General features: G+C 37.7%; 1 protein-coding gene across 1 annotated transcript; it reads left to right on the top strand.

Annotated features, from left to right (window-relative positions):
- Nucleotides 1–4,818: 4,818 nt before the first annotated feature.
- LOC135301895 (arg8-vasotocin receptor-like) lies at nt 4,819–11,694 on the top strand. The gene is made up of 2 exons (XM_064422405.1): nt 4,819–6,116; nt 7,148–11,694. Exons 1-2 carry the CDS (start codon nt 5,201–5,203, stop codon nt 7,345–7,347), a joined length of 1,116 nt encoding a protein of 371 aa, XP_064278475.1. The 5' UTR covers nt 4,819–5,200; the 3' UTR covers nt 7,348–11,694.
- Nucleotides 11,695–27,797: the final 16,103 nt, after the last annotated feature.

Raw genomic sequence — 27,797 nt, 5'->3', positions numbered from 1 at the left:
GTCATTTTGTGTTTCCTTGTGTGGTGACAATGGCATTGGTAGCTCCATTGCATGACTCATTATGTGCTGTCTGTAATAGGTGATGTATTTGTCTCTGTCTTCTCTTGGCACATTGCCTTTAGATGTAACTTTTTAACTATATAAGGTTGAAGTGTACTGTGAAGCTGGGTCCAAAGAACCTTGTATATTAAATAACTACAGTACTAATGGTGGGATTTTTTTTTTTAGAATCCAGAACTGTAGGAGATTGTACAACATCATTAAGGTGTACGTAATTTTAGTTCAATGAAAAAGACTTACAGCAAAGTAGTTTATCTCTCAGGTTCTGGAAATAAGCAGTATTACATTAGTGAAAAATATGGACCTCCCTTGCTGTAAATGCAGCTGTGCTACAGGCTAAGTATTGAACAGTATTCATGTGTAACTTTGACTAATCTCCTGTAGGAAAGAATCCATTTGCAATGAATTGCACTACTTCCAGAAGCAGTTCTCATAAAATTTCATGCTACTGATATGTATTTACATTACTTAATACATCTCTTCAAATGTAGTCCCTATCAATAGGGCAATTACTATGGTGACTCCTTTTATCTACCCTAGAATATGTTACTAAGTAAGTATTTTATGTAAAAAAGTATTAAGAATTAAATGGTTCTATCATCTTCTTGGTAACTGAGTCTTTTACTGCACATTCTAGACCTTTCCTCCCTATAGGGCCTATGGAAGCTGTTTGTACATTTTAATGTTTGGAAGTAAATAGAATCACATCAGCAGTAAGGAAATAATTTTTGATTTCTCTAAAATCCTCTAAATATGTAGCAAATAATGCAAAAATTTGTTTTTCTTAATTAGTTGGTTTTCATGACTTGTCAAGTGCACCTAATGGTAATCTACTAGCTCTTCACATCTGCAGAATCTCACTGAGAAAAGAGGCAGACCTGGGTTTCTTACATCAAAAGCAGACAGCAATATTTCCCATTTGATCTTTTCTTAAATAGGAACATTTTAGAACTTGCTTATCCATTCCAAAGTAAAAGACTGCAAACCTCTTCCTTCACAAGTTGTGTTTAATAAGTAATGTCTGTCAAAAATGAAACAGTTTCTGAGTTTGAGAAACTGGTCGAAGGCATTTAACCCTAAAATGTATATATTTCTGCTTCCACATATATTCCTCACCTGGCTTGGCAGAGAAATCTGCAATGCACAGCAATTCATGCAGTTTTTGAAAGGCAAAGGTTGTGATAGGACTTGACACACACACAGGTCACGTGGAATTCATAGGTCATTGGAAGTGTTTATTCCCCACCAGCTCAGCACTCCCCACTCACCACACATGGAATATTTCCTCTGGAGCTCCTGCACAGGAGAGGTGTTGATGAGCATGAGTGAGCTCAGCATAGCACTGTGAAGATCGTCAGAGGGCTGGAAGATGTAGCCTAGTGAGGGAGGCTGAGTGAGCTGGGCTTGTGCTCTGCACCAGGGGGTGCAACAATAAAGAGGGTAGTAAAATAGCTGTTTTATTAAAGTAGGCTAAACCCCAGCAATATGGATAGTTAGGAAATCTTAGGTCCCTTCCAATGCTGGGAACTCCATTTTTATGCAACATCTGACACATTACATGGATATTCCCCAGCACAGATGTCATCTGTGTAAGAATTCCACCTTCTTCCCAAAATGTGGAGCTTTTCTTTTGTGTGGCAAACAATCACATGTATTTTCTCCTGACAGGCTGGGATGTCATCTAATTCAAAATATTCACCACTGTCAACACAGGCTTTAAGTACAAGGCTCAGTGGAACAGACATGTACTGTTCAAGATCACTGACTCCTTGAATACAACATTTTCCACAATGCACCCAATGTAGCTTGTTCAGCCTAGAGGAGAGACAGCTTCAGAGGCACTAACAGTGCCCGTGCAGTGCCTAGGGGGATGGTGACAAGAATCTGAGCCAGGTTTTTACTTAAGTCATGCCAGAAGAACAAGAGAAGGTGGCCTGAATAAGGGGAGGTTCTGGTGACACATAAGGAAAGCTTTTTCTTGCAATGAAAATAAACATTTGTAACCAGTTACCTAGGGAGGTTTGGGATTCTAAGCTCTTGGTGGTTTTCAAGAACTGACTGGACAAACCCTGGGTGAAATGCTCTGGGTGCAGTGTTGTCCCTGCATTGAGCAGCTGTGTGATTCTGAAATTCAGAGCAGATAGCTAAGTTGGAGTCTTAATCTGTGAGCTGAATCTCTCCCTTTAGCTAACTAACAAACATTAGATGTCAGTCCACACTGAGAAGTTCAGCAGAAGTTAATTAAAATAATTTAGAAAAATAATTTAACTTGGACAGATACAGTTTGGAATGAAGCAAAGCTGGGCAATGGGAGGACAATATTGTCATAAAAGAACAGCTAAGGCTGCTTGAACATTTTCATCAGTTGTCTTAATTTTCTTTTCTCAGCAAGTTATATTCCCAGAGTGGATTAAATTTCAATTTAACATTATCCTGACTATCTGCTTGCTTGGATGAAAAAGATTGAAAGGGAACAATTATAAAGTTATGAAACCATTGACATATATTGGACTGATTATATGCAAGATGGAATAGAGTCTTGCATCACTAGGACAATTTTTACAAGGAGGGCCACCACCCTTTTAATAAACATAGAGAAGCCTACTTGTTTCACAGTGTGCTTGCCCTTTAGCCTGTGTCCACATCTGGATCCAACACCTGGGCTGTTGCCCAGACACTGTGCTGTGTGCATGTGTAGACTGAGGAAGAGTTGTGTGTTCCCAGGGATCTTGTTGGACCATTCTAGGTGATAAAACACATTTGCCTGAAATATGTGTCTATCCATACCTTATCTATTGTGAAAAATCATACACATAAGTATGATATTCTGGTTAGTCTTCCAACAGTATCCCAGGACTGACTTCTGTCGCATATACTGAGCTTCTTGCATATAATTTCTTGATATTGAAATATAATAATGAAATATAAATTTTTGTTTATCTTCCATGCCTGACCCCGAAATTAATATTCTCTTCAACATGTTCCTGTTTCAACCCACTTAATCCTACCTCTGTAGAGATGTATGTGCTTACATCATATCTTGCTGGAAGAATAAAAATCCCGCTTGGCTTTTTGTTAAGTTGTGGATTGAAGTTGGTCAAGGTAAATGAAGCACACATCTGAAACTTAGTCTCCATCAAAAGACAGAACCTGAGATCAGCCCAGCTGCTCTCCAGCACAGTGTTTGCCATCAGCAGCATTTCCAGGGGTTTATTGTTTGTGGTCAAGGCAGTTACTCTTCTGCGAGTTGCTGGGTGAAGGGAGAGTGAGGGTTAAGGCAAACACATTTGTTCCCTTCTGGTCTTTCTATGCCAATTTCCCACTAATTGAGCTAGATTCCAGACTGGGGGGGGGGGGGGGGGGGAAAGGAACTAAAAGGAAACAACCTCAGTAATCCAAGTTTCCTACAAATAGGCCTTAATTTAGGAAAAAAAAATTCAGGTATATTAGATTAAGTTGTTGTGATTCATACTCTTTGCAACACAATCTTAGAGAAGAGCTTTTGTGGACTCAGGCAGCTGCAGCAGTGTTCAGCCAAGTCTAGATAATGGATACTTACAGCTGCTGTCAGTGGAAAAGTTTCCTGAGATTGTTCAGCTTCTCTGTTGTCTGTTCTCACAGTCTTACCCTTTCATGAGCTATTAACATCCATTGCATGGTGGCAGATAAGGGGGAAAGAGGGAGAGCAAAGAGATCATGTAGGTTTTCCAAAGTTTTGTAGTCTACTACAGCATCCTCTTTATGAATTTTGCCCTTCATCTGTTTGTTGGTACATGAAAACCTTTAGTAGCATAGAAGTGATAGTCTGCCTGTGAGCTTCCTGAGCTGGTCTTATAATATAATAGTGATCACAGTGATAAATCAGCTTAGGTTCAGTATTATTTACTCTATAGGCAGCATGGATATTGCTTTTCACCTTACTGGTTTGCTCCTCAGAAAGACTTCAAACTACCAGTGTCCTGACTGTAACCAGAAGGATACGAGTGCCTAGCTTCAAGTAATATGGCATACAAATATCTGTTATTTTTCATATTAAACAGATCAATTTTATTTAGTCTCTCTTTTGTGGTTAATAGGGCAGGCTGAGAGATTTAAAAAAAAAGAAATCAGTTTAAATTTTCTATTCTTATCTGCCACAAACTTTATGCAAAAGTCATACAGGAAAGTTGAAGAACAATGAATTTCCTGTGTTCATGATACAATTTCTATTTACAAAAATGAAAAGTTTTAGATACTGAAAAATTATCTCACAGACTTTAGCACTATAATAGAATAGAGACCTTTGGGTATTGTTTCATGATAGAGTCCTTTTCCTCAGTTGGATTTGCCACTGAATTTTCTTTTTTTTAAATTAAATTCTCAGTAGACCCACAGTCCCAATAAAAGTAATTTATTTCACTTGTGTTGTTTTTCATTTTGCTGAGAAAAAACCTCTAAGTCGTGACCCTGTTTTGAAACAAAATAATATTTTTAGGGCAGTACAAATATTTTTCTTCTTATTTTAGAACCAGGTGACTCCAAAAAAGAGAAGGAAAAAAGGGCTATGGAAAAATGCATTTCTTTCTCTGTGAAGCATTTAGGATGTGGTCATGCCCCAGGAGCCTGGAGGTTGCCGTTACGATGTGCCTGACCTCAGGGATCCAATTTTATCTACATATAAAGCTTCCTCCCGCTTCTCCTAAAGTGTGCGCCTCTGGTTTGCGTAGAAAAATTTTTGCAAGAACTCTCCTGAGTAAGGTCATTTGAGTATGAGTCTGGCCACAGCTATTTACAAGTTCGGGTTTTGACTGAAGTGAGTAATTGAATCACATTGAGCCTCTGAAGTTTGCTTTTTATTTATATATTTCCCCCAATTGTGTGGCTCGGTCTGCCATTGGCTGCTGTCCCTGCAGCCTACCCGAGGGCTCTGCAGTTACATAAGGCTCTGTCTGCTGGGAGCCTATATAAAGCCTTTTTGCATGCCAGCAAGAGGCAGAATTTTATCACAATCCAAGTCCCACTGCTTTAGTTCGCATGAGCAGGAAGATTTGCTTGAAGATATCCTGAAACTCGAACCAGGCTGGTTTGTTTGCCAGCCGGTGCTTCACAGCTGTCAACCTCAGTCGCAAGTGGCAGCTACTGTGAGTAGCTTCTGTGCACTATGAAGAATTTTTCATTTTCTGTGCAGGATAACACACGTCAGAACGAGAGTCCTCCTCCTCACAGATTCCTGAGTTTGACAAATCAGTCAGATCCTATTGGAAGACCAGAAAGAGATGAGCAATTAGCACAAGTAGAGATCGCTGTACTGGGGGTCATATTTCTGACAGCGTCTGTGGGCAATTTCATTCTCATACTGGTGCTGTGGCGAAGAAGAAAGAAGCTTTCTAGGATGTATGTGTTCATGCTTCACCTCAGCATTGCTGACTTAGTGGTAGCTTTTTTCCAAGTGCTGCCTCAACTCATATGGGATATTACGGATGTTTTCATAGGGCCAGATTTCTTGTGCAGAATTATCAAGTATCTACAATTGCTGGGCATGTTTGCCTCTACTTATATGATAGTGGTCATGACAGTGGACAGATATCAAGCTGTTTGCTACCCTATGGTCACTTTCCAGAAGAAGAGAGCTCTCTGGAACATCCCCATATGCAGCAGCTGGTCTATAGCACTGATTCTTAGCCTACCACAGGTATTTATCTTTTCTAAGACTGAAATATCTCCAGGTGTCTTTGAATGTTGGGGTGAATTTATTCAGCCTTGGGGCCCAAAGGCATATGTGACTTGGATTTTTGTAGTTATATTCTTCATTCCCTCAGCAATCCTTATCACATGCCAGGTCAAGATTTGCAAAATAATCAGAAGAAATATAAATGTGAAAAAACAGAATGAATGTGAAGCAACAAATCAGAATCAAGTCCTGCCATCCCGAGCAAGCAGTGTGAACTGTATTTCAAAGGCTATGATCAAGACAGTGAAAATGACAGTGGTGACAGTTGTTGCCTATGTTCTCTGCTGGTCACCTTTCTTCATTGCCCAGCTGTGGTCCGTGTGGTTCCCCAGCATCCTGACCGAAGGTAAGATGCTCTCCCTCCTCAGCCACAGCTGCAGAGCAGGCTAGCACGCTGCTGTCGAGTGCTTTATGTTTGCATTTTGCTTCTGTGTAAAGGTTACATGTGGTCATTTGAGGAGGATTAAAAATAAATACCTGGATTGATTATCTCCTGTGTTTAATTAGGTACAGGGAGCTTCTTGTGTTATGTGATCAAGACATCATGTGTCTGTTTTGTGTGTGTGTCTTGAGTGATTAACCATTTAAAGATTCACTAACAGCATGGTGTAAGTATCATGTGCTTCAGCAAAGCCTCAGACTTTTAGAGGTTTTATGTATTATAACAGCAGTGTTTTGGGTTCTTGAGGTGAAAAGAAGCAACTGACTATTCAAAGTAATTAAATTATTTACTGGGTAGAACAGTGGTGTTATAAGACATCTGATTTTTTTTACTATTGAAATTGTATGGACTAAATCTCTGTAGTAAACTATGAAACAACCAAAAGTTGTCAGCCAGCTGTTTATAAAACAAAAAAGCAAGCCTGAGAGAGTTATCAAACACCATGGTGTAAACAAATTTATGCTATTGCCTCTTTGTGAAAGGCAGACTGTATATGTGACTTTAAATCACCTATTCTAAATAAAGAGGAATAAAAGAGAAAAAATATAATAATCCTGCCTGATAAAAACAGTCATTTCTGAACTTTAAGAATTCCTCCTGTCAGTGTGAATTTGAGTCTTATTCTACATACATTTATGTAAAAATATATACATGTATTTATTTGTATCTGTTTAACAGCTTAGTAATTGTTTTTAAAATTAATGCAACTACTTCCAAAAAGAGCTATATGAAACTATTTAACTCTGAATGCATACAATAGAGTGTGTTTTTTACCTTCAGCAATTGCAAATTGCATTGATATGGGAATTTCCTATTATTGGATTAGTTTTAATATATGAATAGATACAGAAGAAAGCAGCAGACTGGGAAAATGTGCCTTATATTCATAAAAGTGCTTTAATTTGTCTCTTATTCCTTTTACTGTTTTGTTCTAGGTTCGGCATTCACCATTATAATGCTCCTTGGCAATCTAAATAGTTGTGCCAACCCATGGATTTACATGTATTTCTGTGGCCAGATTCCATATTGCACAAATAAGCAGCTGGAGAATACCTCGGCTCAAGAGGAATCCGTGTTCACGGGGAGCATTCATCTCGCAGACAGAGACCCTGAGGATAACAGTACTTCTGCATAAATGCTGAGAGCTTTTTCTTGTTTTGTCACATTCCCTCTGCTCACAAGACATATTGATATTTTACCATCGTCCCTTATTTTGTGGATAAGGAAGCTGAAAAATTGTTTTTTTTTTGCTGTAAAAATATATTTCTCTGCAGTTCTGCAGCACATTCAGGAAGTTTCTGTGTTGTGCAAGCCTGACTCAGTGCTTCAATCACTACTGTCTTGTAAGAATGAATTCCTGTAAAGATTGACAAAGATACATAAAAGTTTCTTAGATATTTTGTGTCCTAAAGTACTTCCCCATCTGTGATTCTGGATTTCTAAGTAGTAAAATTGTATTACTACCTAGTCCAACAAATTGAAACATAATTGAAAAGAAACCTGATCTAATTAAACTTGAATATGTTTTCAGAGTGAACCATGAATTGTTCATCATTTGGTGTGATTGAGGGACAGTGACAAATCTTGACAAGGCAGCACAAAGTCAGAAAAAGCTTTTGCCAGCTCTTACTAGCACGTGGTTTGAATTAACTCTTTATGTAAATTTATAAAGTGCCAAGCAGCTTAATATAATTTAAAAAATAAAAGGATTTGATGTGCTTGTAACATTGAACCCCTACTTTAGTTTCAAATTCCATTGTGGCTTGCAGGTATCAGCTGCATAGCAGCAGTTCAGGTTTTTTGGCTTCACTCCATAGGATTTGATTTTCCATGCATTTCCTGATGTGTAAGCAGTTAACTGGACACCTGTGTACACCCCATACCCACACATATACATACTCAAAATAAAAGTGGGTGCTAAAAGTGACACTTTCATTTGGCATTCAGACCCATTTGTTCTAGCACAGGATTAATTGGCAGAGAACCAATTATTATTCTATTCCTTAGTATCCCTTTAGGTTCAAATTCAAATATTTCCCTTTGCTGTAAAAATAAATCTGCATATCTTTATTTCAAATGCCATTTGATTGCTGGTGTGTGGGTGTTATATGGATGTAGCTATTTATTTCCTTTCAATGTTTGCAATCTGATCTGAGGAGTATGGAAGGAGTATCATCAAGGTTCTTTCAGGTGAGAAGGGATCTGCATTCCCAGAGACTCTTTGTGGCACTTACATCTGGTGACATGTAATCTGTCTACATTATACTGTGTTTCATCACATTTCAGTTTTCTGAGTGCTAGCAGTCTCAAATATCAGTAGAAAAGCTATAAAATTTTGGGGTTTTAATGGTTTTTGAAATGTAGTCACAGAAATAGTGATTTAAACTAAACACTGATCACATAGTGAGAAATTCTGCTGTACAGTGAATAGTTATGCTTCAGGTATATTTATGCTGAAATGACTGCATATTCTATGATTTCTATTCTCTGTATAACTAGACAGGATAAGGGCAAGAACCAAATAGTGCTGTTCTTTAAAACGGGAAAAGCTAGTGCCTCAGCCCAGCTGACAAGCACAGGTCTCCAGCTGTTAGGAAGAGGAAGAAGGTGGGTGAAGGTAGTACCAGAGCCAGGCAGGAATGGGAAGGGTTTGTATGAAGTGTCTTACTATAATTACAGCTGGTAGGTTTTTTTGCTGCTTTATTCCCCTCTCCCTTTAATTAGTAGTTAATAATTCTACCACACAAAAAGATTCCCTGTTAGAGCAAATCTGTAACTCAAGTGAATGTCCTCCTCCAGGGTAAGAATATCCAAGATACAATCCATTCTATTGTTAGGTATTGATACAGCCTCTCACTAACTTGCTAAGACTTTCAGTCAATTAGCTCTTAGTGAAGTTTTCCCTTATGAATTAATCTAATGGTCAATGGTGGGATTTTTAGGTTTTTTTTTTTTTTTTGTTTTTTTTTTTTTTTTCCATTTCCTTTGACTGTAGTTAGTCACACAGCATAATATGCAGACTTGAAAGGAACTGTTAACAGAAATGCTTCAAGGAGTCACCTGTGTCACTGCACAACTGTATTGGCAGCAAAACTCCTCAAAATGCATTAATTTGCATAGAAAACAAACATTCAGATCATGTGCAAAGAGTCATCCAGACCGAGAACTCATGGAAGTCACAGTTCTGTTCAGAACCACAGTGGAGTCATCGTGCCATTTGACACCACCTGACCTGATCTCTGGTAGAAGTTTAGAGGCATAACTTCTACTACTTACATTTCTGCATTGCTGATATATTTGTTACTGGCCCTATAAATAATTTGGTAGAGTTGGATTTTGCAAATAACATTACCTCGATGTGTTCATTAAAAGACTGAGAGAAATGTTAACTGTCCCTATCTCAGATATTTTAATCATGTAGTGGATGAAATATCAGAAATTCTTAAGTTCAGTGGTGATTTTTCACCATCTGTAATGTTCAAAACACTTATATTTTTGTCTGTCAAGTGCTTCTTTTCTGATGTTTTCATTTTCCTTTCCCTGACATCAGTACTGCTCTCAAAAAGAAAATTAAAGGTTACTGCATTATGGTGCAAACTACAGGCTATGCATACTTTTCGTTTCAGTCTGTCAGGAGGTATTTGAACACAGGCATTCCTGCTTTTTCTCTTAGGAAAATGAAGTGGGCTGCATTTTCCAAATGTTCGTCCTTATCCCACATGCCCTGCCCTGCCTACCCCATGGGTAGCACTGACTAACAGTCTCAGTGAGGAGCTTTGTTCAGGTCCACTGTTTTTCCATCAAAACTCATTTTTAAATGATGGAAAATTCATTTCTTTCCCTTTTTATTTTTTAAAATAATGTACTTCTCTTATTTCTTACCAAAAAAAGACATTTAAAAATAAAATTTTTCTCTTTGTAAATTTATCCATCAGTGCTTTTGGAAGTTGTTGTTTGAACATCTTGTGCCCGTGTTTTACTTTCTATTTTGAATCTTCATCTGAACTGTATATTTTTCAATTCACTGCACTTAGGTTTCCAACAGGTATTGCAGTATCTCATTAAGAGAGAGGGTTGACTTTGGCACAACACTGTGGCCTGTCCAAGGTGTTTAATCCATATGGGAGCATTAGTAACTCAAACATATGAGGCCCCAGGAGCACTGTGGGAGCCCATAAAAATGGAAAAAATCCAATTATCAGATGAAAGCCTTTCTCATCAAAGCCTAGGTTCTGTTTTCTCACACAAATAAATTCTGAGTAAAAAAAAACGCCTACTGTTCCCAGTCCTGAAATGAATTACTATGTTGTTGATGCTGGCACTGTGACATGCTTTCTGGTTATCTGGGTGGGGATTTCTTTTTACTTTCCATGGTTTTGTTACTACTTGGGAAAGGCACAGTTCACTAAAAGGAATTAGATTATTTCTTAAAAATTAGTAGTTTATATTTTGCAGTAGAGATAAGAAGAAGGAAAGACAATGTAATCTATTGGTTCTGTATAGATTTATTATAGGAAAAAGCAACTACAAAAACAACCTAGTAGAATGAAAAGAAAATCTCAACATATTTTTCATTCTTAACAATATATTTTGATTATTTTTTTATTCTACAGAACTGCTTCTGTATTTTCATAGCCAGTCCCAGTTGACATTCTTGTAAATGGTGAATACTGAAGATAGAAGTGGTGCATGATAATCTTTTTAATCTTGCAATGAAATAATGCTGAGGAATTTTAAAGATGGTGCCAAAGTAATGTCCTGGCAATTTCACTTTGATCATTTAGTTCTCACAAGAGAAACCAATTATCGAGTGGAATAAACCTCTCCTGTGTCTGTGCTGTTGGGGGAGGACTGGCAGAGTGATATGGAGACACAAGTTGGAAGTGGCAGCATTTATTCTGTGAGCCAAACATGACTGTAATCTCTATTTGTCAAACACGTGACCAGGACAAAAGTATCCTCAAGAGGTTGTGAATATTAACTACTTTTGGCTTAAGGGTGTCATGAACTGGCGAAGACAGAGTGGGATGACCTAGCTAATCAGTTCATTTAGGAAAATTCGCTTGGGTTGGATTCCATAGAGTAAGGAAAAAAAAAAAAGAAGAAAGTTGTTTTCTGACTTCATAAGGTAGAGATTTGGGCCTGAATGCTCTGCCTATCTACAGGAAACATCCATGATTATGAAACTGTTCATACAACAGTAAAACAGGACTGCAAACAGATCAAATAGTAATTGTGTTACATGCAGTATTGCAGCCACAAATAATTTATTCTCTACTGAGGATCTATTTATGATGATCCATAGCTGATCTAAATATATTTGAATTGAAAGGAAATCATGCTGTTAGAAAATCAGAAATAAAAACTGATGTAATCTATCCTACCAGATCAAAACTCTGCCATTCCAAATCGTAAGTCTTTAGCCCTGTGTGTGCCCAGCAACAGATCCCTCTCTGCTCTCCTGGTCCCTGGTAGAACTTCATGATCTACAAAATATTTCCCAAACTCTACCTGCCTTAATCTCTTGCTAAGGTAGTCAAGGTTATCTTCACTTTGCCTCTCTGAAACAAAAGGACAGAAGCCGTGTCTTTTCCCTGGGCTAATATGAGCTTCTGCGATTACCACTTGAGGACTTTCTGAAGGTCATCTCATTAAGGGGGCAGATTCTGGGCATTTTTATAAGTCCACCAAAACTTTTTATTAATTCAAACTTCACTTTTTAGGATACAAAGAAAAAACAGACTTTGAGTGAAACTGAGTAGCCACTCTGTTTATTGTGAACAGTGGTGACAACAGATGATCAGAACTGGACCATTTGTGTTATTAACAAGGTTGTCTGCCCATGGAAATATGAACACAAACAGGCAAAGTGATCAAGGAGCATCTCAGGTGCATGTCCATACGGAAGGCACTAGCACAGGCATATCCATAGGTACTGCCTGTGCTTTTTTGGTGTCATGAAACAATGCATTGAGTATCCAGCTGGGCATGAACACACCAAAATGAGCAGTGTGTGGCAGTTGGCATCATTGTGAACAAGTCCTGCTGGGCTGCCACTGCCTATTTCAGGAGTCCAGAGGGCAGAGGTGCTTTGTGGCCGAAGACTCTCCCCACCTTCACCTCTTATTTATTGCGTGAGGATAAAAGGAAGACACAGCACATAGTTGCATCTCTGCAACTTAAAAACATAGAGATGTGTAAATATCTTCATCTTTTGACTCCTTTAACTGCAATGTCACCTTAGTCTGATACTTCTGGCATTGCTCCCAAATGATTCTGCAAGAGAAGGGAATTAAGCTGTGACAGAGGTTTTGTTCTGCTAAGAATGAGACAGTTAAACTCATCTTATTTGCAATTTAAGCAAGGACCATGAAGAGCTGAATTTTGTATTAACTACCTGAGGGACACTATAAAAATTAGATTTTCAGTCACTGAAATTAAGAAACCAGACTGAGTAGCTGACTTATTTATTAATTCAGTAGCTTCAGGTTTTCCTTTAATAAGGATTCTTTTTTTGTAAATTAAAGCAGATGAGAGGAATATCATAAATGTAAAATTAGTCTAATCCTATTGAATTTTAAGCTGTGCCAAGGCTGCAAGATAGAATTAAATCGTTGACAGAAAACAAAGAATTAACTTGAGACTTTGATATTTAAAATAAATACACTATTTTATGTGTACCATCTGTAAAATAACTGGAGGCACGAAAGGACTATCCATAGAAAGCTATAGAACACTATTTTATAAATCAATTTCTAAGGTAATTCCATAATTTTACAATAAAAATATCCATGCCAGATAAAGATATGTTTATATGTTAAAATTTAATCTTGTGATTTGATATAAACTGCATCTTGTAATACTCTGATTTTTTTTTAAAACTCTGCCCCAAAGATGAAATATTTCCTCTGCCTTCAGGTTAAGAAATCAATTACAAGTTTATGAATGCAGTTTTGTCCTGGAGGGAAATGTGGAGTTGATTCGGACAGAAGTCTCAGAACTGAATTGCATTCAAATTATTCATGAACATTTTGCATCTGTAAGGGAAAGGAATTGTGCAAGCAGTACTGTTTTTCTAGAAGTTTCAACATTTCTCTAACACTGAACATCATGAAAATATATTGTTAGTATGCTAAGTGGCTAGAGAGTGTCATAATGTGGTAGTGTATAAATATCCCTTACTTTCCTAGTTAATATTTTGGCATTGCATGATTTCACATTTTATTCACCTTGTAATAATAAAATAGAAAAATGAAAAATAAATAATTCTGAAAATTCTTTTTTGAAAGTTATTTTGAGCTCTGCTTCTTTAAATTCAGCTCTTCACTTATGGTCCAGAATTCTTAAAATTAATATGTTTATTTTATTAATTCAAGTTATTTTACAGTGTCTCTGTTCTCTGGTGTCAAAGGTAATGTAAGTGTTTAGAAGAGTTTTCATTACTGGCAAAAATATTTAGACTTCATTGTTTGGTTGACTCTGTCTGGTCACCAGGTGCCCACCAAAGTCACTCTATCTCCTCCTCAGCTGGAAAAGGGATTGAAAATAGAAAGAAAGGCTTGTGGGTAGGGACAAAGACAAGGCGAGATCACTCACCATTTGCTGTCATGGGGAAAACAGACTCGGATTGGGGAATTTATTTAGTGTATTGCCAATCAAAATCAGAGAAGGATAATGACAAAAAACCCAAATCCTAACCCCCACATTTTCCCCTCCATCCTTCCTTTCTTCCCAGGCTCATCTTCACACCCAGATTGTCTCCCTCCTCCCTGCAAGCAGGACAGGGGGGAGTGAAATGGGGCTGTGGTCAGTGCATCACACATTGTCCCTTCTGCTCTTTCCTCCTCATGGGGAGGACTCTTCACAAACGTTTCCCTGCTGCAGCATGGGGTCCCTGCCACAGGAGACAGTGAAGTTTTCCAGTGTGAGTCTTTTCCATGAGCTGTGGTGTTCACAAACTCCTCCAGAGAGAATCCATTCCACAGTCAGTCCTTCAGGAACAGACTGGTGGAGTGTGGGTTCTCTGCAGGGTCACAAGTCCTGACAGCCAACTTGCCCACCCCCAGACATGCTGTACACTCAGACTGTGAACGATCATCCACAGATGAATGTGCCTAATGTATTTCATGTAATGAACATGATCAATCAGAAAAATGGCTTGATTTTAAAAAAAACAATCAAATCCAAGGTTTGAAACCTAGTGCATATGCACATTTAGACATAGAAACAAAAAAATCCTACACTTAGCAAAATGGCAAGGAGAAATTGCCATTCAGGAGGAGGTACTTAGCTTTTTCATGTCTTAGGCTATTTAGGACTAGACCACTTACTACAAGAATAAAAATACAGTAAAGTGCAAACATGATGATTGCTCAATCATACGAGATCCCTATAAACAAAAGTTTGTCTCATTTGTCTGTATTAAAGCATGTTTTGGCAAAAGGGTGCATTATGAGGAAATCTGTGGTTTCCTTTGTGGTCTCTAGGGAAAATAGCACTATTTGTCCTTGAGTAGGCTTTAAAACAATATTGTCAAATACTTTAATATATCACATGCAGTTTGATTTTTAGGAGCCAGTTCCACGCTATGTAACATTAGCACAACAACATCCACGTGTGCTGGCAGTTGTTGGGGTGCTGTGTAATCGAGTGGCACATTTGCAGCCTGCCTCAGTGCCAAGCAGATACATTTAAGGAAGCACAGGTTGTAGACAGCAGGCAATTACTAGCCAAGCTTTTGTGCAGCACATATGCTACAGAACAGCAAAACTATAAGGGAAATGAAAATATAGGTTTGAGGGTCAGTGGACAATGCCAATTTGTATGACACAATTGCAAATGCATTTGTGCCAATTTTCTCCTACGCTCATGAGAACATCTACAAATTACATAATAACTATTAAAGTTTACAGCTTGCTCCTTGGCAGAAGAACAATTCAAAATTTCAGCTGTTTATATTACTTTTTAAAATGTCTGTTATTTGAAGTTGATTGTTGCTTGAACAACTGGTACCTTTTTTTTCCTAAATCTTGGGATTTTTTTCCGAAGTTTCATAGTGTTATGTTCAAAATTAAAGTTTCAATTACTAAATAATAATGTCAGAGCCAATGGGTATCTAGTGAGTGACAACAGCCTGCCTTCTTTTGGGTCTCCTAATCTTAGGTCTGGATGAAAACATTAGGATTCAATGTAAAGCAAAGATCTGAAAGAACCCTTGTAAATTGTCCTCAGGGGCTGCTTAGGTTCCTGGCATTCTCCACATAATATCTGGAGGAAGAGATGATATGCATTTTATTCTTCTGCAAGGGATATATGGCCATATAAGATTTCTGATCCACATTTATGTGTTTTTCAGACAGGGAGAGACTATTATATAAACCAGTTATTCTTTTCATTGTCCCCTTATTGTATACACTATGAAAAAAGAAGTTTAAAACAGTCTATTAAATATTATTATACTGAGTGCTTTACAAGCAGATAAACCATTCCTTCCACATGATATTCACATTTTTAAGACTAAATACCACATTAGTAGGTGGCGAAAGAGAGAAATTATAGACCTTTTTCAGTCAGACAGTAATCTGAAAGTGTGAACATTTTCCTAACATAGTTTGTTTGCTTTTCACTCTATGCATCAGCTATTGAACACAGAGGCTTCCAGCTGCCCTGTCCTTCAGCAGTTTCAGCCCAGATACAAAACCACACGTCACAAATAACCTTACTTCAAATTAGTGCTAGCAAGTAAGTGAGTGAAATCTTTTCTGCCTTCATGATACATGGCTCTGTACCTTCAAGTGAGAATGCAATGCAATATACAATATGTATTTTAGATGCCCATAGTTATGTAGTTAAAAAATGAGGCCAAGGTAGGTATAGGTGTATTTTTAGAAAAGGCAGCCTTTGAAGTGTAAGTATTTAAAAGAACAGCTTGTTTATTGAAGAACAGAGATTAATTTACAGATATAACTTTAAATACAAGTCAGTTATATTCTTAGAGGTCCTTCTGTTTGTCTACTTGAATATGAAAACAGTGAGATTGAAATGGATAGGAGAAAACAAAATAAGACAGGGGAAAAGGAGTAAGAGCCTTTAAAGTATTCTATAAAAATGTGAATACAATAATAATGGAGAATAAACAGAAAGGCGCCCAGGGATACCAGCGAATTCACTTGAAGTTCAACCTAGCTTCATAGTTTCAAATACAATCTTTCATGTAAATCTCATTATTTATTTATGTCTATTGTAAAAGCAGATTGGTGGCTTTTTCTGAGAAACATAATATATCAGAAACATTAGTTCTTCTATAAAGTGTTCTTAAATGGGAGCTACTAAGTTTGAAGAGTGTGGAGCTGGTAAGGTTGTCTCAGATGTAATTTTAATGTCCTAACAAGCCAGTCTATATCAAAAGAACTGGGTGTTATGTAAAAGTATTCATTAAGCATGCCATACTTGTCTTATGGAATGGCAATTAAATGAGCAGAGGCTTCTCAAACCAGTAAGTATCTAATTACACAGTGAGGGCTTTTCTCTGATCTTTGTTTGAAGAAAGTGAACTGTGCAAAGTAGTTTTTCCCCTAAATTTGTGAATGTGCTAGATTTTTTGGTAGCAATGCTGTAGATGGCTAGTGATATTCATCCCAGTTCCACCACCAAGGAGAGACAAAGACAGAAAGAAATAGTGGTGGAAATCAGAAGTCAGCTCAGACAATAGCCAGTGTGGAGGCAGAGACCCTGAGGCTTGGCTGCAGATGGAGTCAGGACAACTGGTCCAAACAAGGCCAGTAGCAGGACTGAATATTTCCTGTGAATTTGTGGTCAAGCACAGGATTACTTGAGGAAAATGGGCAGGTTTGAGTAGGCATCAGAGCAGCTGCCTTCCGTCTTCCATACTGGCTTATTCCTGAGATTTGAGGTATGGATTACTTTTAACTTCCCTTAACATTGTCAGAGAAAAGTGTGTGAAGTATTGACTTTTTCAAGTATTTGTAGATGTCATAATAAAGGAATTTACAGGAGTCCCTGGAAATCCCTCATTTGACACTCTATGAGGAGTTTAGTATGGATTTTGTTTGCTGGCTTTGTCTGAGACAATCAAATCAGTTGGAGAATTTCTTTCAAGTTGAGTGAAAAGCTTCAGCTACAGAAGCATAATAAAAAATTGTACTATGATAAAATGAACAGTTTTCATGGAAAGACTATCAATTTATGAAAAAATAAATAAGGATTCACCTGAAAAATTAAACATGATTAGTCCGTTTCCTTTTTCAATTAATTGGAAGAGTCTATTTTGAATTGATCTTAATATAATTTTCAATATCATATTTAAACAAAATATGCTCAAGTTACTCAATTCTGTATCTGCAAAAACTGTTGGCCCAATGTGTTGCCAAATACAAAAAAAAAAAGGGTATGCACAGATTTCAAAATTATCTCAGATCACTGTCTGGGTACTCACACCCCACAACTCACACCAGCTCTTGAAAAGACTAGAGCTGAGTGGGCATTCTGCAAATACAGGTATTATTGTAGCCCCTCTAGAGCTATAGGTCTGTGTCAATTTTTGTGCCTCCTTTTAACTGTTACAGCCACTTGAGCTTCCGAAGGATATTTCTGCTAGCTGTACTGTCCTTCTGAATAGCTATTAAAAGCTGCATTGTGTAGAAAAGAATCATGAACTTAAAGTTCTTGGACTTCAAATGCAAATGAGCAAGAAGTTAATAACCAGGCAATCACTGAATCATAAATCTCTGATGGAAGAATAATATAAAAAAGCCTCTGGGCATAAATAATGCCTTCATGTTTTGAAATTTGTCATACCAAGTGACATGCTAGCTGTATGAACTGAGGATTCTTGTAATTTTTAGCACACAGATACTTCATATTATAATAAAGAAAATGGCCTGATATTCCTCCCACAAGAAATGCATGCAGTGGGAGACACCATAATTTGATGAAAAGGCACATCACTGAGAAGTCCTACATTGCAACATGCAATCATTTCCTCCAGGAATTTGTTCATCTTGTACTGGACACTGCTCCTTTATGAGGAACATGCCCATGAAAAATCAAGGATTTATACTGACATTAAATGAGAAGCATATTGTATCATGGAATCATACAATTATTTAGGTTAGAAAGGACCTATGGAAAAGATGGAATACAAGCCCCTGCTCAGGATAAGTACAATTAGTTCAAGCTGCTCAGGGACTTGTCTAGCAGAGTGAGCAGCAGAGATTATAAACTTTTTCCATTTTATTTTTAACTCAAAGCCCTGTTTTTGTAACTAGGCAAGACCTACTTATGGAGAATATAAGGAAGATTATATACTCTATTTTTCACTTATTAAAACCATAATATTTGCTTGTTATATTTCCCAAGCACACTCAAGTTATACCAATACACAAACAGTTGAGAAGCTTCCTGCTGTAATGGGCTTGACATCATGACTTTTTCTTCACTTTTGCATTTGAACTAGAGTTACATGAATTATTTATTAGTATACTGCAAAGTTCTGACAATGTAGTGGAAAATCGTTTATGGATACTTCAGTTCTACAAAGCCTTTTTTTTGTTTTCAGATTGCAATTTGTTCTATTTATATTTATTCCTGGGTTTTGTCAACAAGGATTTTACCGAATGGGATGATTGGTCTGGATGCATTCTCAGAGCTAGTTCATCACTACTGCTGGGCTGCTACTTCCAAATTCCTAGATTGGAAGTTTAGCGAATAAAGTGAAAACATTCAACTCTCTAGAGTTACTCTTTGTGCGTGATTATCTGAATATGGCCCAAAAAATTCATGCTTCTTGGTATGTATTTTGGAAGCCAATATACTATTTAGGCCACAGCTCTGCTCTTGAATCTGGGTTTTTTTTTGTTTTTGGCTCCAGCCTTCAGTTCATGCATGAACCCAGACACATCTGTTCTGAGGTGGGGGATAAGGACACCACACTCTTCTCACCCTTCCTATCTCCACGCTTGCATCCTTCTATCCACAAATAAGACTAATAACTATGCTACCCTCCAGCACTTTCTCTGCCTGGATAGCTGGAGAATCAGGTTGGTGAGGGTGCACCAGCCCTGTGGAAGATGTGGCACAGGAGTCCTAGATGGGAGGTTTTGTATGCAGTTAGGAGCACAGCAGAGGGAAGGAGCAGGAGACAATCTTGAATTTTTGGAGATCATCTCCAGAGAAATCACTTTTCTTTTAACTATTCAGACAGCAAAGGCAGGTTATCTGACTAATACAGTTATCTAAAGCTGCCCTGTATTACTTCTCTGCTACATACACAGAGGGATATAATTCTTTGAAAAGGTGTCTCAAAATTGCGCAAAATAACAGCAGGATGGGTAAGGGATTAGTAGGCATGATACCTTGAGGGATCCACATAAACCCTGAGTGAGAAAAGTTAATACTGTGGATGATAAAAGTGAGCTTTTTGTCTGGGTAAGATTAAATGTTCGGTGAGAAAAGACATGACAGGAGAGAGAGACAGAACATTTATTTTCTGTTATGGGGGCAGACAGCCTTAGAAGAGCACTTATTTATCACTGATTGACAAGTTGGCTAAATTTTTACAAATGGAGGAGTGATATTGAGATGGCTATATCCGTTTGACAACCAAGAGACAGATCATTCCTTGTCCTTGCCTTTGTTTCTTTGTGATAGAATTGTGAACGAAGGAGATATGATAAGTATTTTAAACCTTTATTGCATTTAAACATAAAAAATAATGACTTTGGTGATTTATACAGAATCATAGAATCATTTTATATGGCATAGATCATACAGTCCAACCTCTAACCTAGTACTGCCAAGTCCGCTGAATCATGTCCCTCCCACTCAGTCAGACAAGGTTTGTTTAGGAAAATGAGGCTGCCTCTGCTACTTATTTTTCTTTGTTACTTCCACTCACAGTTTCTTCAATTTACTAGCTTAAAGTCAACCTAGTTACAATCAGATTCTTTTGTCTGTCTTTGTTTTTTGACTGCCTTTTACCATATGCTTGTCTTCATTGTAATTCTTAGTCCAATCTTAGATCATAAGCTCAAAAGATCTCCAGAGAGGCCTTCTATCTTTCAGACATCTTTTCATATTCCATTTTCTTTCATTTAGTCTAAGCACATGCCATGAAGATGCTTCATTTCATTGTCAGTGTTACATGAAATCTTCACTGGGGTTTTTGTGGAAACAGATGTGAGTCATACTCCAAGCAGTAATGCCTTGTGTGGGTTTTAGGCTTGACTGAGAGGAAAGAGTGAAACTGGACAACCAAAAAGGCAAACTTGCTATTGATTTCAAGTCTATTTTGTTTATGTCTACTTGAAGTCTCCCACCTATGCACAGGTGTGTGAGGAACAGAGGCTGAGTGGGTACAGCTTTGGCATTCAGTATTTCTGGGATTGCCCAGGGCTAGTGGTTGACTGTGGAATCTGGAGCCTGCCAATATCTGCAGTTTGAACACCAGCCATACCCAACAAAGAGTGAATTTCCCAGGGACCATTGGCTCTGAAATTGTGTGGAAATTTTGCCTGTGGTGTCCTACAAATCTAAAGAGCTGACAATGACATTTAGAAAATTAAGTCAGTAGAGCAAGCTGAAGGGTCCGTGTCTGAAAAAGTACATAAGGAAAAACTGCTCAGCCTGTATGTCACCCAAAACATTTACACGCTGTTCTACAAATGGATTATGTGATATTCTACGGAACAGTACAACTAAATCCAACTCAGGCAAAAATATGCTGTGCAGGCTGCTTTTTGAAACCCAGAGAGTGCACAGACAGATACAGACACAGGCGCATATGTATATGCTACTTCAAATGCTTATAAAAATTAGATACATTGAATTTCAAGGAGGCTTTTTGGAATACCATCAGGGTAGGGTTTACAGAACTTTTTTTCCATGTTTTTAAACCAGCTTCTATTTAAATGGTTGGGAGCTAAACATCCACAACCCTTAAGAAGTTAAAAATGAAGAAATCATTAGTCACTTGGTGGCTCAGTTTCCAGGGAATAATAATTTTCCTTTCGTTCACCTCTCAACTAATAGCTCATAGCAAATTTGAGACTATCTCATGTAGAATGACTTCCCTGCCAATTTCCTCTAGAATAATCCTGGAGTTATAGATAGGCTGACCAGCATATAGTTCTCCAAATTCTCTTCCTTTCTTGAGTTTTTTTGAAGATATGTGTGGCATTTGCCTATTTCTGGTCATCAGTCTGGTAATTATTTATCTCAATTAGGAATTTAGGCATTTCTTGTTTAAGCTAGCTAGTTTTCTACTCTGTCTATGTATTTTCTTGCAAACCAGGATGAATTGCACTTTCACGTCATAGAAATTGTTCTTGACATCAACCAGCACTCCTGAACATTTTTGCCTGTGAAAGCAGCCTCCCAGGACAACCATTTTAACACTTCCCTGAACAAGCATAACTCCACTAATCCTAAAGTTCAGGGTCACAGTTTTTTAGAATAATTTAGGTTGGAACCACCTCCTGGAAATGATCTGCTTTCATCCCACACACAGGGTGGGTCCAACCCATCATGGGTTGCTCAGGACCATGGACAGAGGCTCCACAAACTACCTGGCCCATCTGTGCCAGTGTTTGTCTACCTTCAGAGTTAAAAATATTTCTGTCTGTCTACTCATAATGTGCCTTATTTTAACTTGTCCTATCACTAAATACCTTCAAGAAAGGTCTGGCTTCATCTTCCCTGTACCCTTGCACTTGTTACTCTGTTAGCATTCTCACTTGCTTCAGGGTGCACATTGTGGTCAGTGCAGCCCAAATCTGACTCGAGTGCCATATCCCCAAACAATTATTCTTTGGTTTTGAGTAGAATATCCATAGGAGTACCTCCCATGTGTGAAAAGATCTTCCTTAAAACATTACATAAATATCTCTGTTGCATGGGTGATGAATTTAATTTCTTATGTTTAACTAGAAACTAAATGACTAAAGCCTGACTAAATTTCTGACTTGGCCAAAGCAATGAACACCCCAAAATGCACTATTTATTAGCCTGTGGTGCTGACATGAACAGCATAGGTATGATGTATAATTTTTCAGAATTTGACTAGAAAGTGCAGCTACAGTTACAATCTGAAAATATTTCCCATCTTATAGGTAATGATGAACACTAAAGTCTATTTGAATTGACTATCCTTATTAGAAACATTTAATTAGAAGTCATTGAGAATAAAAGTAAGAAACCACACAAGTTGATCTTTTTTATACCTTGAAGGTATCTCAAAAGGGCAGAAAAGCCTTCTTGCATAATTACAGTTTTGCAGCCAATCACTTAAACCAATAACTATAATTTTGTTTCTGACTACATTATTATTATTAGGCTGTTGTGCAGAATTTAAAATAATGATGAACACCACCCACTGATGGTTTTAATTGTTGCAGATTGTTGTAGATGATATGCTCTTTAGTGGTTAATTAGGACTAGGAAATCAGATAAAATGCAAGGCTTTGGCTCTTCACACAGGAATATGCATCATTGTAGACTTATCTATATGCATCATTGTAGACTTATCTTCTTCCTCAACAGTCCTTAGTGAGACCATGTCTGAGATCTCTCCCTGAAAGTTCTTCAGGAAAGCAGTGGAGTAAAATACGGCTCCCTGGCAACCTTTTATTACTTAATCATTTTCCACTAGAACACAGTGGGAAACACAGCACAAAACTATATTTGGATATATTTAGCCAAGAGATTTACGACTTTTGGGAAACTCCAAATAGTACACAATGTGATCATGCCTTCCTCAGAAAGGCCACTTTGGGCATTTCTGATCAGCATTCAGACCTTTACACTCACTTGCCACTGCTGAACTCAGGGTTTCAGTACTTATATTGTTACACTTTAAAGTCTAAATTCAGATAATCTGAAATAACATCAAAAGCTTATGGGTAAAAACATCTGTCCTTCTTTCTGTGTTGTAGCATAAGTATTGTGTTGCATAGTTTATGGATAAAACTTTTTGCATTACGGTAAGTACTTAAAAAACTCAGGCAACTCAAACCAGGCTTTCAAAATTAGTGCCTATTTCTCATCTTGTTCTCCTTGTGCCTCAGCTGCACATCTCTAAAAGAGGCCTCCTAACACCCACTATCTCAACAGGATGCTGTGAAAATGCAATTATGTGCAAACAATGCTCAGATACTGGAAAGGGAAATACTATAGAGGAAGTCTATGAAGAATTCCCATGTTCAATGGAAAGTTTGATTGGTGTGTAACACCTCAAGCTTTAAGCTGATCATCAAACAGTAAGCTTTTGAACTCTGTCTATGTGTCAAATGACACAGAGATCTCAGAAAAAAATAGCAGCAATCATACATTTAATTTGATCGCTATTATAGGCACAGGAAAGATACAGGCTTCTACATTGTCTACTAATATGTGTATCATGGTGTGCATTATGATTATGCAGATTAGCTAGTCCATTCATCCATTGCATTTTGAAGACTTAAAGCTCTTGTAAACTAGCATTCATGTCTGTGTGCATAGTGTTTAGTGGAATAAAATGATTGTCATTGTGTGTAAGTGACTATATGTAGACAAGATGTTACTTTCCATTTTTTCAGTTTGTGTCGAGATTATTCTCATCACTACCTAGCCAAATGTGGCATAGTCTCCAAAAGAATATATTCACAGCCTGATGATTTTCTGGCTCTACTAGTGTTTCTTTTCTTTTGTTTTATTTTTCTAATATTTTCTGTTATCAGCTGTGGATCTGTCATTTATATTTAGTTCAGTTATTATTGCTCTAGCAAAGATTTCATAGGGTATTTCTATCTCAGTAGATTCAAAAATTGCCAAATCATCACTATTGAGATATTAATTATTGTAAACTCTTTTGGAGATATTCTTTTTGATTAAATATGTTCAATTCCAAGCCAGTGAGACTGGAGTAGGTATTTTTCCATGGTACAGGAGGATTTATCAATAAAGTACTATTGATACTGACAGGATGTATGTACTGACCTGAATGTATTTGCTCTTATTAGAAAATGTCCTTATAGGTGGAGGAAATGAAATGTAATGAAGACAACTGGAACTTAAGATCTGTAACAAAGGGATCAAATGCATCTCTGTTTGTGTGTATTTCACCCTGAAAAGATGTATGCACCTTTTCAAATTCGTGCCTGTCAAGGATGGATCAGTATTTTCTTGGTTTATGACTTTGCATCTGCCAAAATCTAAAATGTTACTTTGCCTCTGTCACTGTGCCATTAGTACAATAATTTATCCATCTGGGTGTCAAGACACTGGAGTGATGTTTGCTGGGGACCTTGGAAAGGCAAAGAGGTATTATATATTTTTTTTTCAAGTATATCAGGTGTATGCACTACAGGGAAACAAATCAATCCCATCTGCTTAAACATACTGCAATTAAAACCCATGTCTGCTTCCATTTGTTTGTGGAGACAAAAGCTTAATTGCATTAATATTTCTTAGTTGCACATTTGTCCTGGATCTGCATCTATTTATTTCTATGGTGTCAGAAAAAAAAAAAAAAAAAAGAACTGTGCCACCCAAAACAGTAATTTTAGTCAGACATTAAAATTATCTTGCCTTGAAATTTTTCTGAAGGAGACGTCATGTCACAGCAACTCATTTTTTATTGTAGTTCTTGTAACATTTATCCATTTAATTCAGCTTTCAGTTGACCCTAGCTCAGAAAACAATATGATTTGAGAAGAGCCCTGCATTATTCCTCTCTGATACACATTTTGATAGTGTTCATCCCTGCTGAGGGAGAATGAGGAGTTTACGCTGACGTCCTTGGCAGTATTTTTCCCTTTCTGGATGCAGTTCTGTGTAGCCAGGGGAGCCTGAGGTCTGTGTCTGGAGGGGAAATATTCTGGGGGCAAAACATGGCTACAGAGCAAGGTGAGGATGTGGTCCTTGGACAGAACACGGGTGCCTGAAGCAGAAAGTATGAGCACAGCAGGTAAGGCAGGAAAAATGTCCAGCTATACAAAAGCATGTTTTTCTGCCAGTCTTAGTTTGTTTCCAGGGTGAAATGCCCATGCATGACATGTACCCTTTTATTGTTAAGACATGTTTAAATGGAAATGAAAAGTTTGTATAGGAAAAATTATAGCCTTCTAGAAACATAGAAATTAATTTTTCATGAAGAAAAAGGACCCCTGGGACTCAAGTGTAATAAAATGTTATCATGGAGAAAGTGACCTATTCTTCACCTTTTGTGTCAGCTGCTTTTCTTTGTGACTTTTACAGGCTTTCACACCAGAACAGTTGGTTTTTTTTTTCCACTGCGTTTCATACAGCAAAATCTTTTCAGTACTTTCAGTTTATAAAACTTTTATATATAAAATTTACTGCATGGAACAATTTATAAAGGAGAATATTCCCTCTGCTTAATGTCTTGTGGGAATCTCATCTGAGTGCTCACCAACTGTGTCTGTTACAAGAAGCAGTTCTGTAGGAAAGGGGACAATTTTGCCCTTTTTTTTTTTTATTGCCTAAGTAATTTTTCTTTTGAAAGATTTGTCTGTGGACTCATTTTGATTGTATTTGAGTTGAACTACCTGATATATTCTGCAGGACTTCACTAAAGATTCACAGCAGTGATTTCCCAAGTCACCAAAACCCATCATATCTCAGTGCAATAGTTTATTCAAAATAATGTCTGCTTGCTTGCAGTCTAGGAGTACTGGACCAGTGGAGGAATGTATATTACAAGACCTTCAGTAAATTGATACATTTTGCTTTCATATGCAAACTTGTCATTCTTATAACCCTAACTTGTTTTATTACCAATGTGAAATTTCCTGAACATTCCCTTCATCCTTTGGCAGCTACTGCTGAACTTTTTTATAAATATTAATGATTGCTTCTCATAGACACTATTTAATCTGCATCACTCCACAGATGTATGCTAGCAAGTTCATTTATTATTACTTCTTGCTTTTTTTTAAAAAAATTTTTTTTCTTCTTTTTTTGCCATCAGAGAAGGAAAGGCTCAATTCAGATCTGTTTGTTGACTTTATATTGTTTTATATATTTGTATTCCAGAGTTATGTTCTTGCTCTTACTCTTTCTCACAGAAGAAACTGAAATTCAACCCTTTCTCTGGTCATCCTGTTCTGATTTTTAGATGGTTGGTATCCCAGCACAGCTTTGTATCTCAGCTTCACTGATCTCTCCTCTGAAATGCCAGGGCACTGTTTTTCCATAGTCACTGTGGCAGTATTTCCCCATGTGTTATTCTGCTGTTTTTGAACATGACTTAGTGCATACAGAGCTCTGTATGGTTGTTAGGCTGGGTTCCCATGGGAGGTGGCTGCCACCAGCCTGAGATCTGCACCTTTTCTCCCTCTTGCCTCTTTCTGTCTCCTCTCACTTTGCAGATTTTGTTTATAGTAGAGAAAAAGCAAACACAGATCACAATGAAATCAATAGCATTATTTAAAGATGGGATAAATATTACGCAGTAATACTTGTGCATATGAACTTAACAGACAATGGTTATGCAGTACTTACACTTAATTAACATGCTCCAATCAGTACCAACATCATCACAAACTGAGACAAGTAACAGGAGCTTCAAACAAATCACAATGGAAAGTACTAAGGGGAAAAGTGTGATGGAAATAATTCTTTCAGACATCTTCAGTGTTGCTACCTGCTGCACTGCGGAGAGAATCCAGAGGACTGTTGCTGCTTTTCCTATCTGACTACATGTACAGCTTGTTTCCTTCCTCTCACATTTCTCCCTCTCTTCCTCTGTCTTCCCCCCATTGTGCTTTCTCTCTATCCTTTCCCTTTCTTCCTCCCTCAACCCTCCTTCCATCACCCTGATTTTATTCTGTCTGAGAAGTAACTCGCACTCATGTAATTGATGTATGCCACCAGCTGTGAACCCCCCTACTAAACCTTTGTGCATATGAAAGTTGACATTATTTGTGCAGTGGTACCATTCAACAATAAGGTGTTCTCTAAATGTGGAGCTCCACTGTTTTAAAGTAATTCTGATGTTTTACAAGAGAAAAAGCACTCTCACTTTAGAAACAGCTGTGGGATTTGAAAATACTACCTTTCTCCCAAACTCCAGCTGTTTATTACTGATCAATACTGGCAAGAATGGGTATCTGGGAGTGCTACTTATGATATGCCTGAGTGCAGTTCAAACCTTCCAGGTGATGTTACAAGGCTGTGTCATTGTCAAGCCACACCTGCATCCTTTGTGGCAGCTTCTGGCTCCAGAAATAGCCCCTTTCAGCAAGACATTGTTTTCCAACTAACACAAGGCTTTATTAGAGACAACACTGACATACCTGATCTACTGCAATGATAAGTCACTGCTGAAAGTGATTAAAAATAAATGTGCACATTTCAGTGAGTGTGTACTAAAGGTGACCCACACTCTATCCCATTGTCCCCCAGTGGGGTCTGTAATCTCACATCTCTGAAACCTGTGTGGAGCACAATCAGTGAACAAACAGAAGGGGCTTTGATTACTTAGGGATTACACAGCCTGGGAAGTGTAGCTATTAGGGAGTGTGAGTGTTGTGGACCTGGAGAGATCTGTACTACACTAAGAACAAAGAG

The sequence above is a fragment of the Passer domesticus genome, chromosome 5, assembly GCF_036417665.1.
Source record: "Passer domesticus isolate bPasDom1 chromosome 5, bPasDom1.hap1, whole genome shotgun sequence".
Lineage (NCBI taxonomy): Eukaryota > Metazoa > Chordata > Aves > Passeriformes > Passeridae > Passer > Passer domesticus.
Note: the sequence above shows the minus strand (reverse complement) of the source record. Positions and strands in the feature narration are given on the sequence as shown.

Excerpts from the sequence above, each read along its gene's own strand:
- LOC135301895 (XM_064422405.1), top strand. The coding sequence starts at position 5,201 with ATGAAGAATTTTTCATTTTCTGTGCAGGATAACACACGTCAGAACGAG. Across the intron at positions 6,117-7,147 it reads CCCCAGCATCCTGACCGAAG|GTTCGGCATTCACCATTATA; the intron begins GTAAGATGCTCT and ends GTTTTGTTCTAG.